This window comes from Camponotus vicinus, unplaced genomic scaffold (genome assembly GCF_025532165.1).
Source record: "Camponotus vicinus isolate PSW18456_S1 unplaced genomic scaffold, iyCamVici1.0 SCAF_14, whole genome shotgun sequence".
Taxonomy (NCBI): Eukaryota; Metazoa; Arthropoda; class Insecta; order Hymenoptera; family Formicidae; genus Camponotus; species Camponotus vicinus.
The window spans coordinates 3,554,497-3,572,868 of NW_028141950.1; the positions used below are offsets into that span (position 1 = coordinate 3,554,497).

General features: G+C 31.3%; 3 protein-coding genes across 13 annotated transcripts in view; 2 read left to right on the plus strand and 1 right to left on the minus strand.

The window, feature by feature from the left end:
- Positions 1-331: 331 nt before the first annotated feature.
- LOC145965404 (uncharacterized) lies at positions 332-7,111 on the plus strand. Of its 6 annotated transcripts, none has more exons than XM_083088929.1 (3): positions 332-581; positions 4,335-4,623; positions 4,816-7,111. In XM_083088929.1, exons 2-3 carry the CDS (start codon positions 4,351-4,353, stop codon positions 5,305-5,307), a joined length of 765 nt encoding a protein of 254 aa, XP_082945055.1. In that variant the 5' UTR covers positions 332-581; positions 4,335-4,350; the 3' UTR covers positions 5,308-7,111. The 6 variants fall into 6 exon arrangements, with proteins under 6 accessions (XP_082945055.1, XP_082945060.1, XP_082945059.1 ...); XM_083088934.1 differs by lacking the exon at positions 332-581 and adding an exon at positions 1,213-1,298; XM_083088933.1 differs by lacking the exon at positions 332-581 and adding an exon at positions 1,314-1,382.
- A 133-nt stretch (positions 7,112-7,244) lies between these two features.
- LOC145965405 (arylalkylamine N-acetyltransferase 1) lies at positions 7,245-11,768 on the plus strand. Of its 2 annotated transcripts, none has more exons than XM_083088935.1 (4): positions 7,245-7,816; positions 7,876-8,154; positions 8,512-8,610; positions 9,161-11,768. In XM_083088935.1, the coding sequence occupies exons 2-4, from the start codon at positions 7,894-7,896 to the stop codon at positions 9,539-9,541; spliced, it is 741 nt and encodes a 246-aa protein (XP_082945061.1). In that variant the 5' UTR covers positions 7,245-7,816; positions 7,876-7,893; the 3' UTR covers positions 9,542-11,768. The 2 variants fall into 2 exon arrangements, with proteins under 2 accessions (XP_082945061.1, XP_082945062.1); XM_083088936.1 differs by having other exon boundaries at positions 7,245-7,408.
- Positions 10,091-18,372, minus strand: part of LOC145965402 (uncharacterized) — a 120,188-nt gene continuing 111,906 nt past the window's right edge. For 3 of the 5 annotated variants that reach the window (XM_083088922.1, XM_083088921.1, XM_083088923.1), the window contains 5 exons: positions 17,989-18,264; positions 16,719-16,954; positions 16,023-16,289; positions 15,343-15,598; positions 10,092-14,885 (listed from right to left, as the gene is read on the minus strand). In XM_083088922.1, coding sequence (XP_082945048.1) covers positions 14,710-14,885; positions 15,343-15,598; positions 16,023-16,289; positions 16,719-16,954; positions 17,989-18,264 — 1,211 coding nt within the window. In that variant the 3' untranslated portion in view covers positions 10,092-14,709. Of the gene's footprint in view, positions 14,886-15,342; positions 15,599-16,022; positions 16,290-16,718; positions 16,955-17,988; positions 18,265-18,372 lie in introns of all 5 variants that reach the window. The other 2 variants (XM_083088925.1, XM_083088924.1) reach the window with 1 other exon arrangement.

Consider the following 18,372-nt stretch of genomic DNA (forward strand, 5'->3'; position numbering starts at 1 on the left):
CGTCCAATAGGAAGGCGCGTTTTCTAGGGATATTGAAATTCAAATTTATTTCATGCACACAAAGAATGCGAATCGAGACGATCCACAATCGAAGTTTCGCGGTCTTCGAGTCGAGAATATGAGATTCCTGTCACCGATTCCCTGGCGAAAATAAATATCGGAGCGTAAGTCGAATGTAAAGAAAGAGTAACAGAAGTGTAAACGAAGCTTCTAGGAGGCGTAAATTGAAATAACGAAACATAAACGAAGTGTTAACGCTTCATTTTTCGTTGTTTCAATTTACGCCTCCTAGAAGCTTCGTTTACACTTCTGTTACTCTTTCCTTACATTCGACTTACGCTTCGATATTTATTTTCGCCAGGGTTGCACATCGCGAAATTGAAAATCCCGCAAATATTTAAACAAGACGGTGAATTCCCCGATAATAATTAATAAATAAACGGCGTAGTTACAGAAAGATATATTAGTATTGTTATAAGAGAGGTATCTCACCGAGAAAGTAACAGTCTTACAAAAGTAACAGTCCGTACCAAACCAGCGAAACGATTTTCGCATTTTCGACTTTTTCCATCTACCATCTCGTAAGTAATTCAAATTCTTTATTCTTGTTAATAAGAAATAATAGTAATAAATGAAATATTGCGTATTATTTTTCACATTTTAATTTTATATAAAACTCATTCTTTAAAATGTGTCATTTATTTCCGTATAATAAAACAATTAACCTAATACAATAAAAATGAATTATAATATATAAACATTAATAATTAAGAAAAAAATTAATATTTTGTAATTAATATCTTTTGTAAAAATTCTGTTGAAGAATTATTGAGTTAGAATTTGCTTGCTGTATAAATTTCACTCTTTTAATTCATGAAATCAACACATTATTGTCATTTATTAATATTTTATGTTAAAATATTCACGCGAGATTTTTAAATAAATAAATTGGAATATTTTATATTTATAGATATAAAGATAAAAAGATAAAGATCTATAAACATTTTTTTATAAAAAATAGTATTCATTTTCAAGAGTTGATATAATATAGGATGGTAAGTTTTTTTTCCTGTTGTCAACTCGCACGATGGCATCGATTCTTGTCTCGTTTCTAACTCGGGTATCGATACGATATGTGAAATTTATCGATGATACCGTTTCACGCAACACTATCGTTTCGTAATGCGAGCATATTTTCTGTGTCGAGTCGAAACCCGAGAACTTAAACCGGATACTGATTTTATAATCCCGTTCTCTCTACGTGCGACTTCTCGAGTGGAATCAGTTCCTCATCCGCGGTAGAGAGAGCTTTATGTATTTCAAATAGTCAAACAATGACGGAGAGAACAGAGGAAAGATATGCTCGTGTTACTGTGCTAAGTGTAACAAAAGCTATATAGTTTTCCGCTTTTGTTTATTAGTGGAAATCGGCGAGAAATATTTCGGAAAATCTGAACAAACATACATTATTATGCAAGGATTGCAATAGTCACTTTACACAATTTATTAGAAGGATTCAGGCAACTTGAGGCACTCTTACAGAATCACCCTTTTATGTTAAATCTTTGATTGCTAAAAAAGATTTTACCACTCGCAAGTTATTTATATACGTGTAATAAAACACGATCATACGATGATCTGTGAAAGATTAATTTTTCAAAAAACGGTGCGAGAATCGCGAATGATGACCGAGACAACTCGCCACGATTCGTCTCACGACGTGTGATTCTAAATATATCCATCATATATTTTTGCTTCTCTTGCGGCCTTGCACAATTATTGACTCATATATGATACGATGATTCTGCTTTTGTGATGTTTTTTTTCCTGTTCTCATTGTGCATTTAATATTGATAGTCGCAATTATATCGCACTCACTTATAATCAGAATTTAACGAATTTTATTAAATAGAATTTTATTAAATAGAAAAGGATGTTAAAAAAATGTAAATAAAATTTTGTTCCTATTTTTTACGAATAAATATTGCAAAGTATTCTTAAAATATCTGGTTAAATTTTACCAGTGTATTCTACTAAATTAATAAAATGCGAATAAATCTGTAAATGTCTTCTCTTCTTGAGTTAAAAAAAAATAGTCTCTTTTCAATTACAAGTATCGATTTTAAAATGAAAAAGTTAATAGAGAAAAAGATAAAAAGAGAGATTTATTAGATATTTATTGCTAACAAGACAAACTAAAATGAATATCCGTCTTCGTATCCAAATAATTATAAAAAATATTCATGCTTTCCGCTGACATTAAAAATATTAAAAATACAATTTGGAAAATGGTCAATATGGAAAAATATATTCGCTGACGTATATTCGCATGATATTTTTTTCATTGATATGCGATACGATAGTAAAATTTAATCAAACATTTTTGGTACATTTGGTATCAAATAACATTATTATTAATGTAATGCATTTATACATTATACGAATACGGGTATACGTTTTTTTTCTTTCTGCGCATTCTTAAATGTATTTTGTTCGTATATATCGATAGTGCTGTTACGAAATATATAATACTCCAATTAAGTTTAAAGATGATACTTCGCTTGCGTGTCTAATTACTTTTCAAAAGCTCACGTCATGTCACTGAAAAGAAGCAAATAATTCTATCAAACTAGTCGAAAACAAATCAGTATTCTTGTTGCAATCAACGATTATGTATATTCATTTAATTGGAGTCAATGTTCGCTCAATGATAATTAGCGTTGCTATAAAAATAAACATTACATAAATACGTGTGCAGAGAAACATCGATAAAGTCCGACCTTTTCAACAGTGAATGTTACTGTGTCACATATTGTAACTTGCATATGTTTGCGCGCTATCAATGTATGTGTAAAATACAGTATCAATTATCAGGACTGTACTTATTTACGAGCGCATTGAAGACCTCTCTTTTCAATAACATTATTACAAAAAAAAACACATTTTTTAAATACTTTTTAAATAAGATATATATTGAATATGTACACGTATAGATATAAAAAATGGATAATAAAAATAAAAAAATAAAAAAATCATATATACAAATATGTATCAAGAAAGAGTAAGAAATTTTTTTTTAATTCTGTCATAAAATAACAATAATTACAATGACAGTAATTAGATTAAAAACAACAAAGCAATAGCAGTTGTAGATACGACATATATAAATGTTTACTCTTTTATACGCAAAATCATTATCTGAAAAACTACTTGTATATTTGTGCATTCTTTTATATTGATCATTAAATTACTGTTAAATAATAAATTTCGTTATAATTTAGTACATGCTCGTTTTTATGCATCTATCCATATCATGTACTTCCGAAATTTAATAAAGCATTACGGTCAGGTTCCCAAGATAAGTACAGCGCTGTAATAAACTGTATTTCATAAGCACATTTATCGCGGATAGCTGTTCAGTATACAACGAACAGTCATCGTGCTAAGATCTCTTCAAACATGAGGTATTATCTCGAGTATTATTGACAATTTTAAAATGACTTTTAATTTTTATAACATCTCTTTTAACATTTTTGTATTTCTTTAGTATTAATTATCAAGTGGCACCAATAAAAATAATAGAACAAATTCTTAAATTATTTTCTAATCGTACTTATATATTTTCCAATATTATTTTATAAGTTTACTTGTTATAAACTTAAACAAAACATTAAAATATAAAAATATAAAAATTATATATAATAATGTATGAAAATTATATATGAAAATATGTAAAAATTAAATGTAATATATATAATATATATATATATATATATATATATATATATATATATGAAAATTTTATTGAAATATTTTGGATTTTATCATTTTTTACGAAACACAGATATCTATGCAGTCCTTATTATGACAAGATTATGAGAATTATTATTATATCCATCTGTGAGCATTGATTGCCATGTAATAAGTATGCACAATTGAATTGCGACAGGAACACGTCATTTCTCCTGCCATTCAAAAATATAGACAATATTTCTGAAAAATTATGATATTTCTTATTCGCACGAACAATACTTTTAGCTATTAATTGTAAGCGGTATGTGTATAAGCAATTTTTTAACTATTAGTTGTAGACGTGTATATGTGTAAACAATTATGTATTATGTCCTTGAAATTGTTCGTTTCTAAAAATACAACGAAGAATTAGTAGTGACATTGAGAAAATAGGTACAAAATTGTTTAATTTAATACTAAGATAATATGATGATATACCTCATCAATTTTTTAAAATAATTTAGTTATCTAATTTTGATGAGTTTCTCTCTCGTCTTTCGAAACAATCTTTACATACGATTAAGATAATGTTTATTTTCCAGCAAAACACGCAAAAGAATGCCCTCTTATCGGCCTTGGGGCTCGACGGAGGATGGTCGCATAGAATTCGAATCCTTAACAGATGAAACCTTGGAGGGTGCTCTGAAAGTGTTAAGAGAGAGCTTCTTCGTCAATGAGACTGTGTCAAAAGCCGTAGACATAAATTTGGAACCAGGAGCATCCGAAGAACTCGAAGAACTTTGTTTGAACGCGGCTAAGGATGGCGTCAGTGTAGTGGCTATCGATATCACCAGCAACGAGGTTGTTGGCGTCAGCTTCAACAAAATTCAAGTGAGCGAACATTCTATCTTATATTTTCGAACTTCTTTAATATAAAATATTAATTTAAAAAATTTAAATTTTTTTAATTACATTTTATTATATTTCATTTTAGTTTTGATTTAATTTTTAATAGTATAAAACTTTGCAATGCAAAATTATTTAATACGTGTACCTTGAGTAATATGTTTTTCGATTTCCCAGGTACCCGACAGCAGCTCGGAGAAGAGTTACTTTGAGCGTTTCAGCGACAACTGTCGATATAAATCATCCAAGGCTTTGGTGGACTTTATGATAGACATAGACTCGAGAATAAATCTTTTCAAACATTACAATGTCAATTGCATCCTTGAAATCATGTTTCTGGCGACACATCCCGCCTACGGAAAACGACGAATAGGTGAATTGCTAGTCACTTCATCATTAGAGCTCGGCAAAGAATTAAGACGCGGTAAAAATGTGAGGACACCTGTCACGATACATGGCAGTGACGATTTGTCAAACGCTGACAAGATACCAACCTTGACTTCCGCGATCATGACGTCCAATTACTCGCAACGAATTGCCATAAAACTCCACTTCGATCAGTTGATAGAAGTTTCCTACGACGAATTCGAATTCAACGGTAAGAAGTACAGTGAAAAAGTAAACAAGGAACATCAAAAGTGCGTTTTGGTGGCCAAAAGACTCGCATAGACATAGTCGATAATTCGTGCAATTTTGTCGTTTCTGTACACAAAATTTGTGATTTTGTTAATGTCTTTACATTGTATAGATCTATCTTCTTTTTACCATCTCTGATTTTCATCTCACACATTTAAAAAAAGTTATATATAATATAATATATAAACATATAATAATAATATGCATTTATTTATGCATTTATATGTTTATATGCAATATAATTTCATTTTTTGCATAGTAAATTTGATACAAGACTTCAAAGTTATACGGTAGAAAACGTAGAAAAGCATACAGGTCATTTATCTGTATCTTTAGAATGCATGAGAAGCCAATGGACGATTTATCTTCGGAACGTTGTTTGTTCAAAAGATGTCTTGCAGTAAGATATTAAAAAACCGATATTGGAGTGTGAGGTAGAGATAATTCTTTTTTAAGTGCTGAAAAGTTAATTAAATGTCTGATCAGGTGTTTGTAATCTATTTAATATATCGACGTATATAAAATCGCATTATTATGTTTAATTTTATACATCAATTATTTTTCTTATCAATCTTAATATTTTTCACTCAAGGAAAAATAATTTATTTTTAAATTAAGAATTTTCAGATAAAAAATTAATATATGAATTATTAGATTTGAAGGAATTTTTATGTAAAATTCATAATATTTTTTAATCTGTTATTTAAAAAAAATATTTTATATCCGACTTCGTAAACAACTTATATATGCGATTAAAAAAAATTTTCTAGAGAAAGAAATAGAATTTTTTGTAATATATATAAGAATTAGAATAATTGCATATTAAGAAAAAATAATGTTCTATGCAATCAAAAAATATGTTGTATTCTATAATATATGGAACATATTTAACTATGCTATAAAATATATTACAGTTGCATGCAAATACATGTAAATACATTATAGAGGACAAATTGATTGCGCATTGATGTTATTTGAATACGTAATAACGACAATGTCATGATAGAATAATGTTCAAAAGAGATATTCTATGACATCACACATAATAGAAATATAGTCAATTGCGAAGAGGAAAAATATATTAGACTAAAAGATCTCATGCACGCGATGACAATAAAGATTAGTTGTAGGATTAGTAACATATTTTTAAAATTACCGAGGGGTAAACTGCTGATCAAAATTATGTACACTAATGCCTACTAATGCCCAATTCCTGGACATTACTGCTAAATTTTTAAAATTTAATAATTTAAATTTTAATAAATTTAAAATTATTATTTGGAAAAAAAGACTTAATACTTTAATAATGTCTATAATACGCATTAATACTTCAATAAAACCTAATAATGCCCAAGTAATGCCGAAGCAATGCCCAGTAATGCCTCAAATCTGTACACCGCAATGCCCTCAGCGGTTTACCCCTCGAAAATTACATAATGTGTTAATATGAAGGCTATTTTTATCGTTATTTGTCTGAATCAAGCGTCAGTTTTATGAAGTTATGCGATGTTGCGAGGGATCAAATATGATTTAAAAGAAAAAATCAAATATTTATAAATTTTTTTTTTTCGATAATTTTGTGACTTTTTTTTCTCATATCTCTCTTTTACTAAATAAGTATTTAATAAGTAACTTTTACTAAATAAGTATTAAATATTGGACATATCAATTATATAATCTACAATTTTTTTCTCTGTGCAATTAATATATTAATATAAATATTATATCGAATATTTTACATAATTAATAAATTAATCTTCGATAAAATATTATATATAATTATATATATATTGAATATTATAATTATTAAATGAAATAAAATTATAGATTATATAAAGATTTAGTAAATTTGAATATTGTTTACGAACTTGAAAAAGCGAGAGAGAGAGAGATGCAAATCTGCTCCTACTATAATAAAGTAATTAAAATAACGATAACGTAAGAAAATATTGCTCAACATAATGCTTTACAATGATTACGCATAAAAATCGCGTGATTAGTTATCATATTGCTACAATATAGTATCTGCGAAACATACTGTAATCGAGAACTTGATAGAATTTTTATTCCGATTATTCTACAAAGAACATGCCCGCACTCTGCTGGCAGTAGACATTGTTCGTGAATTAATTAGGTAGAAGACAGCAAGATATGAAGTACAGACATATCTCGTTTGGTTGGTTTGGTGCTTGAAAATGAAGTCTCGTCTGTTTTCGTCGATTAAAATTATAATTTAAGGAAGAAAATATCTCTAAAAATTATAAATATATTTATAATTTATGTGACATAAGATACCTGTGTGTGCTCCGAGAGACAAATTTCATGAAATTAATGGAATTTTTTTATAATTAAAAAAAGAAACGCGAAAAATGGGTTTTTAAATATTTTTGAAAGTATTCTTTATATAGTGGTCATCGTATTCAGCCAATTGAGTGTAAACATTTATAGTGCAAAAAAATTTACGCTCAATAAAATTGTCGTCGGATCCAACACAACGCGAAATCTTATTAGAAAAATCGGAGAAACGGGATGCGCAAGACAAGTATAAACTCGCGCTTTCGTATCGATCAGCTATAGCGATAGCTATAGCGTTTCTTCCAGGCAAAGCTCAGATCAACTATGCCCGTCTGTCTCGGGACCGATCGCACCGGGGCCATCGAATTCAGGATCCTCAGCAAGGACCGGATCGAGGACGCCCTGACTGTGCAATGGCAATCGATGCGCCAGGAGTGCATCGCGATCGGCGTGGGAATGTTCGAGGATCCCGGTGCACCTGAAGAGATGCAACTGGTCTTCAGAGAAGTCATTAAGGACGGATGCACGGTGATCGCGGTCGATCGATCGGACCGTGTTGTCGCTGTGGCATTCAACAAGTTACAAGTATAGTATATACATAGCGTTACATTGAAGATTGACGTTAGACCAGAGTCGTGCATTATTGAATATTTCGCGATATTCTTTAAATAATCAATGATTCATCCTCGATATCTTTGCATACTTTATCATATATTGATATATTAATTAATAAACAATTCACGCACTGATACTTTCTTTAATAATTAAAAATTGCGATATAGTATATTAGAAATTTTCAAAATCAGGAGTATTATTTTTTTACTAGCATTACATATTTCAGTTGATGTATGTATCGGATGCTGCGGACGTATTAAAGTTAAGAGCGGATAAAACTGAGGAGAATTATTATAGCTTGCACGAAATGTGTATTTATATTTTTAGGCGCCTCCTAAGTCGGAAGAAACGGATTCCTTCGCTCTTTTTATAGAAAATAATATCAAACATCGCTCGTGCCGGGATCTGATTGAGTTCCTTGACGACGTGAGTTTGTTACTTAAATCATTTTACACTGCAATCAACAATACGAGCGCTTTTTTCTTCATATCTTAAATTCTTTCGTCATAAATAATGATAAGAATATCGCAGCTATCATTACTTTTTCGTGATAATAATTAATCTTCATAAGCTGCTAGCATACATCATCTCGTTTAAAGGAACTTTACATTTGCCTCAAGTAAAATAAAAAATAACTTTTATGCGAAGTATCTTTATCTTATCGTATCATTAATTGCATTTGTTTGACGCTTTAAAATTTAAAAAGTCTAAAGTATTCATTGTTTTGCAATAAATAATCAAAAATGCCTCTAAATAATTCTTCATTGAATATAAAAAAATCGTATACAAGTTTTTGTAAAATATATAATTAGAAAAAACATATGTGCATCTGTGTTAATTATCTACGAATTGTAAGTGAAGGTCGCGTTTCTGCCTTTTATTAAATCGAATATTACAATATGTTTTCAATCGCTTAATCGAAATATTTATAGTCAATTTTGACAAACTTATCGTTTATCAAAAATCATGTTATCAGGTGGAATCGCGAGTAGACATCTTTCAAAAGTACAACGCGCGCGGTGCCATGGAAATTTTCTATATAGGCACAGATCCGGGATGTCAAGCTCGTGGGATCGGCCGACAAATCACGAACAAGAGTCTCGAAGTCGCGCGCGGATTGCGCACCAGGAAGCTGAAGCAGGTCTGCGTAGCCGATAAAATCATCAATGAACACGTGCGACCGGAAGTGGCGTTCGCCGTTGCTGCTTCGGTATACAGTCAACGCATCATGGAAAAGCTGAACTTTGAGATTCTCGCCGAGACGCGATATGAAGATTATATACGCGGTGGCAAAAAAATGTCGGATAGAATAGGTAATGTACACAAGACAGTTAAATTTGTCGCTCGCAAAACTTGATAATATCGGATTTCTGCTTGTATTTTGAGTAAACGGAGTAGTTTTGTCTTTATATCAAAATTGAATCAATTTTAGAAATTTGCTTTGAAAAAGGAAACAATAATTTAATTAAAAAGTATTACGTAAGAAAAATTTACAATATGATAATAAAATAAATAGCGTGTGATATTATGAAACTATTTAAATAGTAATTATATTAATAAACTAATTGAACTAAGAATAATAAGGTTCCAATTTGGCTTGATAATATTAATAAATTATATATATAATAAGTTAAATATAATAATAAATTATATATAATATATAAGTTAAAAATATGATAATTATAAAAAAAGGAAATAACGCTAGCTTGTTTACACTATCTTTCTTTAAACTATTAACAAAATACTGAAGACAAAATTCATCAAGATTAAATCAATATTAAATCGTATTCAAAAATATCTATTTTTTACAAAGCAATAAAGTTATATAACTATGATATAAATGCAAAGAGATTTAATTAATTAAGAATTACGCTATCGCTTGATTTTGATCTGAAATATGAATGAAATATATTTCGGATAGGATAAAAAATATAACAATGATTTTTTTTATATAAGTATATATATGTATAGATGTATAATTAATACATTTAATGTATCATGTTTGTGTCCGGAAACGCTCAAGACTACGATGCAATGAGCATCATAACTTTGAGCGAAACTGCATTTTCATTCCTAAATCATTTTCCACAAAATTATATAATGCGACCTGACATCTCTAACAAACTGCAAGCGAACTATCGCAGACAATAAATAATACAATAATATATTATAATAATATATTATTCTCAACACACAATTCACAACATCTTGACTGGATCGCAATTGTCACGATTATGTCTAAAGGTACTTCGATAAAGCCACAGAAGACGGTAACAGTCGTACGCGATTAATGTAATGTGATTTCCGCGATTTCGCGTTTATTGACAGCCAATGACGGAATTATTGTACGGAAATAATTAATCTATTGCTTATATGATATTTGTCTCCGTATTCGAGAAACTCTCAATAAGTACTATCAATAACCATCGCGCATATTTGCTTTCTTTAAAGGCGCGACGATTGGAACTTTGCGTAATGCTTTATTAGGAAGACACACCCAGCGTATAATAAATGTTCAGTAAAGATACATTTGTTGAGATATTTGAAAGAAACGTGAAACCGTGCGAAAAAAGGTGCTTATTTATTGCGTAACAAGGAAGTTAACATATAACTCGATTATTGCATTTTGATATTTGATTTTGTGTGGGGAAAATGCGCCACGAATTAAATATTATTTCATTAAAGTTTCTAAAGTCTTCACTAAAGTTAGTGAAATCGGTTAAGGGCAAAGGGAAAACATCGTGTCTAACAATTCTTTAAATTGCACTTCAATTCCTTCAACTAAGTTCTTGGCTTTATGCTATATAAGTGCGTATATTGGCGTCTATAAATAAATTATCGAGTCTCTATTACACTACCCGCCGCACACACATATTTATATATTTAATAGAGTTAACAAATATGTAGAATATTATATAACATATATGTATATATGTAGAAAGTGTATGCGGAAGAAATCTGTCCTTGTACACGTTTGAAATTGAAAGCTCTGGTGCAATATAAGAGGAGTTAAGTTCAAATTTCATGAAAAACTACTATCTCTTCTAACATTAAAAAAAAAAAAAAAAACGAAAAATAATGCGAAGAGTATCAATCGGTTAAAAATTAAAAACAACAAATAAAAAATTATTTATGCCCATCTTTATTAAAACAATGTTATATTTATTAGATAGTTAGATTGTTAGAATGTTAAGATTTCTAGAAAAAAAATGTTAAGATCTCTAGGAAAGAAACCCCTTGAAAAATAATAAAATGTACTTTTTTCTTGCGCCAAAGCCTTCAATCAGTTTAATTATTTTTATGCTAAACAACGCGCAAGAGTATAATCAACTTCATTAAGAAGGCTACTACTACGACATTCAGCGGTAGTCGATTTATAATAGGCGAAGCTACTGAGATTGCAACAGACGGAGAGAGTGGCGCACCTAATTTTATTATCGTTGCACTCAGTCAACCGTTAATAAGTTACTTTCCTTTAAAACGCTTCGCTATTACTGCTATTGTAAAAAATGTGGACGTATAACTGTTTTCCTTCCAGTATATGTATATATATATGTATATATAGAATACGATATTGACACACTTCCAACAAAGTTAATTTATATTTTCCTCTCTGACTTATAGTCTAATTAACTTACAGCCTAAATTCAGTAATCGCTGCCAACGAACTACGTCGCGTGTCACTTTTGACACCCGACAAATATATAACGACACTTATGTATTATTACTGTTGTTATTATCATTATTATTCGAAATAGTAATGCAAATGCGTGTGAATACACTTATTGTTAGTTCAAGTCGAGTCACTCGAGACTTGTAAGTTTTGGCACGAATAATCATTTTTTTCGTTCATTCTGAGATCACTCTGAGCCGCTTTTGAACTTTTGATTTTTCTTTTTGTTCTTTCAGAGAAGTTTGATTACTTAATGATTTTATTCCGGGGAGAAGGAGGAGTACAAAGTCGGAATAAACAGTTAAACGTAAGTGTACGAAGAGCAAATGTTCTGCGGTCTTAAAAAAAAAAATTTCAAAAGATTATAAAAAAATTTGATCATAAAGTATCTTTTTTCATAAATTTACTGTTTGCTCGTGCACATATAAGTATAATTAAAACCATGTATTTATATTACAAGAATTCTCCATGGATTACTTTTGTTCTTGTGAAAGTAAAAATAATATGGGATAAAATATAAATAATAGAATAAAAATAAAATGGTAAAATAAAAGTCGCTTTTACAACCATAGAAATATATAAATAAAACATTTTTGTATTATAAACATTTGACATTTATAAATACTTTTCAAATGAAACATCAACATAAAACGTACTACATTTATAGCAGTTTATGGAAGATGAAGCAATAGAAGAAATAAATGTAACAAAAAATCTGAAATAAAATACTGAAGAATCTCACAAAAATAAAAGTAATCCGTAGAAAATTCCCAAGCGTAAATAAATACATAAATAATAAATTTTAATTGTATATATTATACGTATATGAACAAACAATATATCTATAAAAAAGATACTCTTCTAAGGGGAAGACCTATAGATGCTTTGGAGAAATATGTAATCTTACGTAATTGGCACTCTGATTGACGGAACGGAAGACATGCCTTGCTGGGAATTTTTAACAGCGTAAACGGGCGGTTAACATGATTTGAAAACTTTTATCCGCGATGAAATTTTACAGGGCGAACGCTATTTACCGCGCACGGTCAGGACATACTAGTTCGTAATAGTTTGTGCGCTAAAGTTAGTGATAGAATAATGTCTATCGCATCAGTGGAACGTCGTGGAGAGATATCACACACATACGCACGCGTGCGCACGTATCTCACTCGAGCTTACCACTTGAATACCTCTCACTGTGGAGGAAATACTAAAGTGGATGTTGCAAATTTGTGCAGCAGATATAGTACTGTCTTCTCACAAGTTTGGACGAAATACGCTACGCTATCGCGTGCAATCCGCGCGCGCAGGAACTGCGAGTGTTGCTGGCTCGAATATGAAATGTAGTCGTGAATCGCTAGAAAATTTAAGCTGTCGCAATGCAATTTTCCATGATTCTACCTCATTAAGGAAATCTCTGCACTTTCTGTTCTCGTAACATTCATATATCTCATACTTATTTAATTACGTTTAATAAACTCTTGCAGATAATTTAATAAAGATTAATTAGTTGATTAATTTATTAGCGGAATTTGCAAGTATCAAATGTCATTTCAAATTCAACTCAATAATTTCTCCAATTTAGAATGAAAAATTGCAATATTCGTATCAATTTGTCGTCTTTTTCAACATCATTATATTTATTTCTAAAAAAACAAACATATAATTAATTTATTGAAAAATAAATGTTAAATAATGAAAAAGAAATATTCGTAATGATTAAACGAATAATTAAAATATATCGCTAAAATATGTAATATCTCACTTCTAGCTTCTTTTCCCAATAATGAACACGCTCGAGCTTGGAAACTAAGCAAGATTGCAACAATCTTAACTAAAGGTGTTCCTGTGCACGCAGATTCGCAGCTAAAAAAGTACTTTCCGCTTATACTTTGTCTTTCTTATCTTTCTAAATCCAATTTTCAGTACACGTGTAATTTGAAATTGTTCGAAAAAATATATAAAACATCTCGTCATATCAAAATAAAATATAAATCGGCTATAACGTCGTCGCGCGCGCGCGTTTACGTTTGGCAAATACATAGGAAACATTCGCTCTCTCCTTCTTTTCCCACGCACTATTCTTATTTTTTTTTCACGAAAAGGGAAACATACAGATATATGGGCGTTATTTCTTATCACAAAAACGCGCGCGCGTCGCAATCTCATTTCTCAACATTTGAAAAAATTAATCCTGCGAACGCGTGCGCGCATAAATTGCATTTAACACAATGTAGCCGTTCAAAAATCTTCGGCCGTTTTCCACCAATGTCAGTTAAATCTGGTTTAATTCTTTTTGTGACTTCGTAATATCTTATAATTCTTGCTACGTTGATTTCAATCTCGATTGAATAATATCAACGTACACACACATGTATGAACAATGATTATTATTTACTTAAATAAAAAATATCGATTTAATACTGGTATCTCTTTAGTAATTTAAAGTTTAATATATTTTTATTTTATTTTCTTTATAATCTTATTAAAAAAAAATTAATTAAATCACAACCGGAGATAACTGACATTGGTGGAATTTGTAATCTTGTATGCCGATTGGCGAAAATGTAAATGCGAATCGAGATTTTACCTTCTTGATCTCGCGATCGAAGGAAAAACATCAGTGTCTGAAAACAGTCGACAAAATATATCTGTCAAATGTACAACAATAACATTATTATTCCGATTATTCGGTGGACTTTGCCTCATTTAAGTTATTCATTCCGATCGATTTGACGTAAAAGCAACGATTCCTTTCATCGTTCCGTCAATTCAATCAGAATTCATTTGTATGGATCACCGTAGTTAGTATGGACTTGATCGCGAGGCCAGACCAAATGCTACAGAGAGATTCATCTGTGACAAGGCTCGTGCGGCTGAATATCGGGCGGCTGAATGGTCTGGTAAGGAAGCTGAGTGTCCCTGAAGTGCGATCTGACGAGCAAACCGAGACCCAGCAGCACAACGGGAAGACCGAGCAAGGCGCAGATCAGTTCGCCCGTTACTCCTGGCGACCAGGAGATGGAACCTATTTCAAGGTTCTCTTCAGAAACGGCTTGTAATCGAACTATGCTCGAGTACACTTCATTTTCAAGTATTACAGCGAAGCTCGAGATATTTACATGCACTCATCATGTGTTATGAGAGTCATAAATAAACATGACTATAATAAATGACTTTGTAATAAAACATAAGAGAAAAAGAGAAAATACACTTTATATTAAAATTAAATCCTTCCTAGATTTAAAACTCATGCGATAAAATAAAAATAGAAAATTTGTAATTAATTAAAAAAGTTTTTATAACTTAAACGTTAAATTTCCTAAATATATACAGAGATTTGAAATTCATAAACAAAAAATAAATTGTTATCAACCCTAATTGATTTATTTATTATTTAAGCAAGAATAGCTTTAACTTGTCAATATTAAAATATCGTGGAACAAGTTTCGAACTATGATAAAGTGCATGCATCATTTACTTACCTCCGTGTAAGTCGATGTCCATCCTGTAAATACTCCACCAGATACCGGACAACGGAAGCGACACGGTTGCGGTGGCCACGCTAAATACCGCGCTCTCACATAAGGACAGGAAGTTGAGGATCGAGATCGAGAAGACGATATAAGCGAATAGAAAAGTCCATCCATGGCTGGACACGTTCGAGCACAATTTGCCGCCTTTAAAATGGCACGTCAGTCCCTGCTCGATAGTACGATACAATTCTACAGGCGATAAGCCCTGAAATACCATTAAAAAAATTATTTAATTAAGTAGAGAATATTTAGCTGTCTATAAGGTTTCTCTAAAAGATAAAATAATTATTTTTGTTTGTTGCAGACGTTTTTCTATTGTAATGATTAATGACATAACAAACTTGAAGTAACTTGTCAGTAAACCAAAAAAATTTAAATTTATTATTTAAAATATTAATTAATTTAAATTTATTATTTAAATTCTTAATTAGTTTAAAGAGTACGAAAATCATATTAAATGTTAGCTTTAAAGATCGGTTCTTCTTCATGACATAAGTATGTTTTCAAATTAAAATATATTTATAAAAAATCGAAAATAAAAGATTTTTATTATGGAAATCTCCGAAAAATCCGAAAAATCCGACTTATCATCGGCATATAAAAGACATATTTCTTTTCGCATCACTCACCCTGCCGATGCCGGGCAAAGTGTCGAGCCAGCAGAACGTCAGGATGGCAAAAAAAGCGATGACATGTATGTAAAAGAGAGTTTGCATCACCGGCGGCTTAGGGTAGCTTTTTGGTTTTATCGTGGGATCCGGATCGGTCACGTGCAACAATCGACCACCCTCCTCTTCCGATCCACGACGGCGAATATCGCGAGAGGACACCAAACGGGACACCGTGTACAAGAACGAGTTGTGCTGCGTCGTCAACATGTGGCACACGTTTTGTTGCTGAAAGCCAGAGATCGCAAACGTCACTCACTTCATCAGCCAGCTGTTCGGAAAATGAAAATTCACTGATCGCGCGGAAAGCTAATCCGTCAAATGAAAAATGTAATCCGTTTAAAAATTTCCAACAAAAAGAGAAAAAAAGAGATAGAATTTCCAAATTGCATTAGATAGTGATCCTCTTTAAAACATGATTCGCGAGTAAGTAAATAATCTCCTTTTACGTGGGAATTAAAGTATTTCTCTTTGTCTAATTAATTTAAATTCTGTTTTTTAATCTCCTTGCTGAAGGAGATGAGAATCGCGCAGAGTTAGAAATCCCCTGAAGATTAGTTTTAATAAGGGTCACGACACAGTATATATCGTTGAAATTCCCACGAATACTACGAATAAATTTCAATTGACGAAAAAGGTCCGAGGATGTTAAATTACCCCGGTGGTGTAATGCCGCTCGAGCAAGGTGAAAAACATGGCGAAGGAGGCAAGGGCGCCCACATAAACGAATGTCCAAACTGCCCGGACACCCCAAGATCCCCTGGTAGCGGCTGTTGTATGCGAGGAAACCTCCTGGCCGCGACAACGAAATTCGTCGCAGAGACCATAATCGACGCTTATGAACAGACCCACTATTATGGTCGTGCTCGAGAATATTCGCTGCAGACTCATCACTGAAAACATTCGCGGTCAATATTTCTCTCGTAAACTTAATGTAAAATTGAAAAGAAAAATTATTCACTCCGAAAAGAAAAAAGAAAAAAATTTGTCTTTAAAATATATCTGAAATTTAAATACAGGGTGTTGAAAAAAAAGGGTCACATATTTTGATAGCAGGTAGTATTGATCAAAACAAGAAGAAAAGGTCTAATTAACATGGGTCCTGGACTAATATCTTCAAAGATACAAGCTATTTTGTTATTTGAGCTCTTTGTCATTTTCTTATTAGTCGTGTCATCTTTAGAATGTAATGAACAAAGGAGTAGGGGAGAGTGGGGTACAATGGGGATATCTTTTTTCTAGGTGCCTTAAAAAATAAAAAATAAACAAAGAGAGATAAAGAAACAATTTTTATTTTAATACGAAATGTAATCATTTATCTTCCATAAAAAAACTGAAGTAAAGAAACTGAATGTATGATAACAAAATGGAAGAAGATAAATGATTACATTTCATATTAAAATAAAAATTGTTTCTTTATCTCTCTTTGTTTATTTTTTATTTTTTAAGGCACCTAGAAAAAAGATATCCCCATTGTACCCCACTCTCCCCTACTCCTTTGTTCATTACATTCTAAAGATGACACGACTAATAAGAAAATGACAAAGAGCTCAAATAACAAAATAGCTTGTATCTTTGAAGATATTAGTCCAGGACCCATGTTAATTAGACCTTTTCTTCTTGTTTTGATCAATACTACCTGCTATCAAAATATGTGACCCTTTTTTTTCAACACCCTGTATAAATTTTAATTTCAAAGATAAAAAACGCGCATCTTTAATCTCTCTTTATAACATTTTCATATAATATCATAAATATTTTCCATATAAATTTTTAAAATGAAGATTATATATCCAGAAATATTTTTCTAAATACTGACTTTTTCAGTTAAATAGTGCTAAGTTTCTGCGAAATAAAATTTCTTTCGCGAAATTATTTTGTTCACTACAGTAATTATATTACAGATTAACGACTTTAAGACACTCACTTTTCCGACAAAAGAAGAAGTAATAGACGAGGGAAAAGACGAGGGTAATGCCCTTTATCGGATCTTGTAAATGGCATAGTACTCTATTCCGATCGAGTGATAGAGTGACTAGGATACCCGAGAGAGCATATAGAGTGCTTATTTTGATCAGACCGCAGCGGGATATCCTGACTCGCATGCTGTTCGGTATCAGTGGTGGTGGCGGCGACACTTTATCCGCGACAAAGTACACCATCCCCAAAATGCAGGCGGAGCACAGGGCAGTGAAAAGGAGTCCTGTGAAACGGGATACAAACCGTTGAAGAATTAAATCATTGACATTAGAAGAGAAAAGAAATCATCGCGAGATTTTTTAATTATCGAAAATTGATTAAATGTCTGATG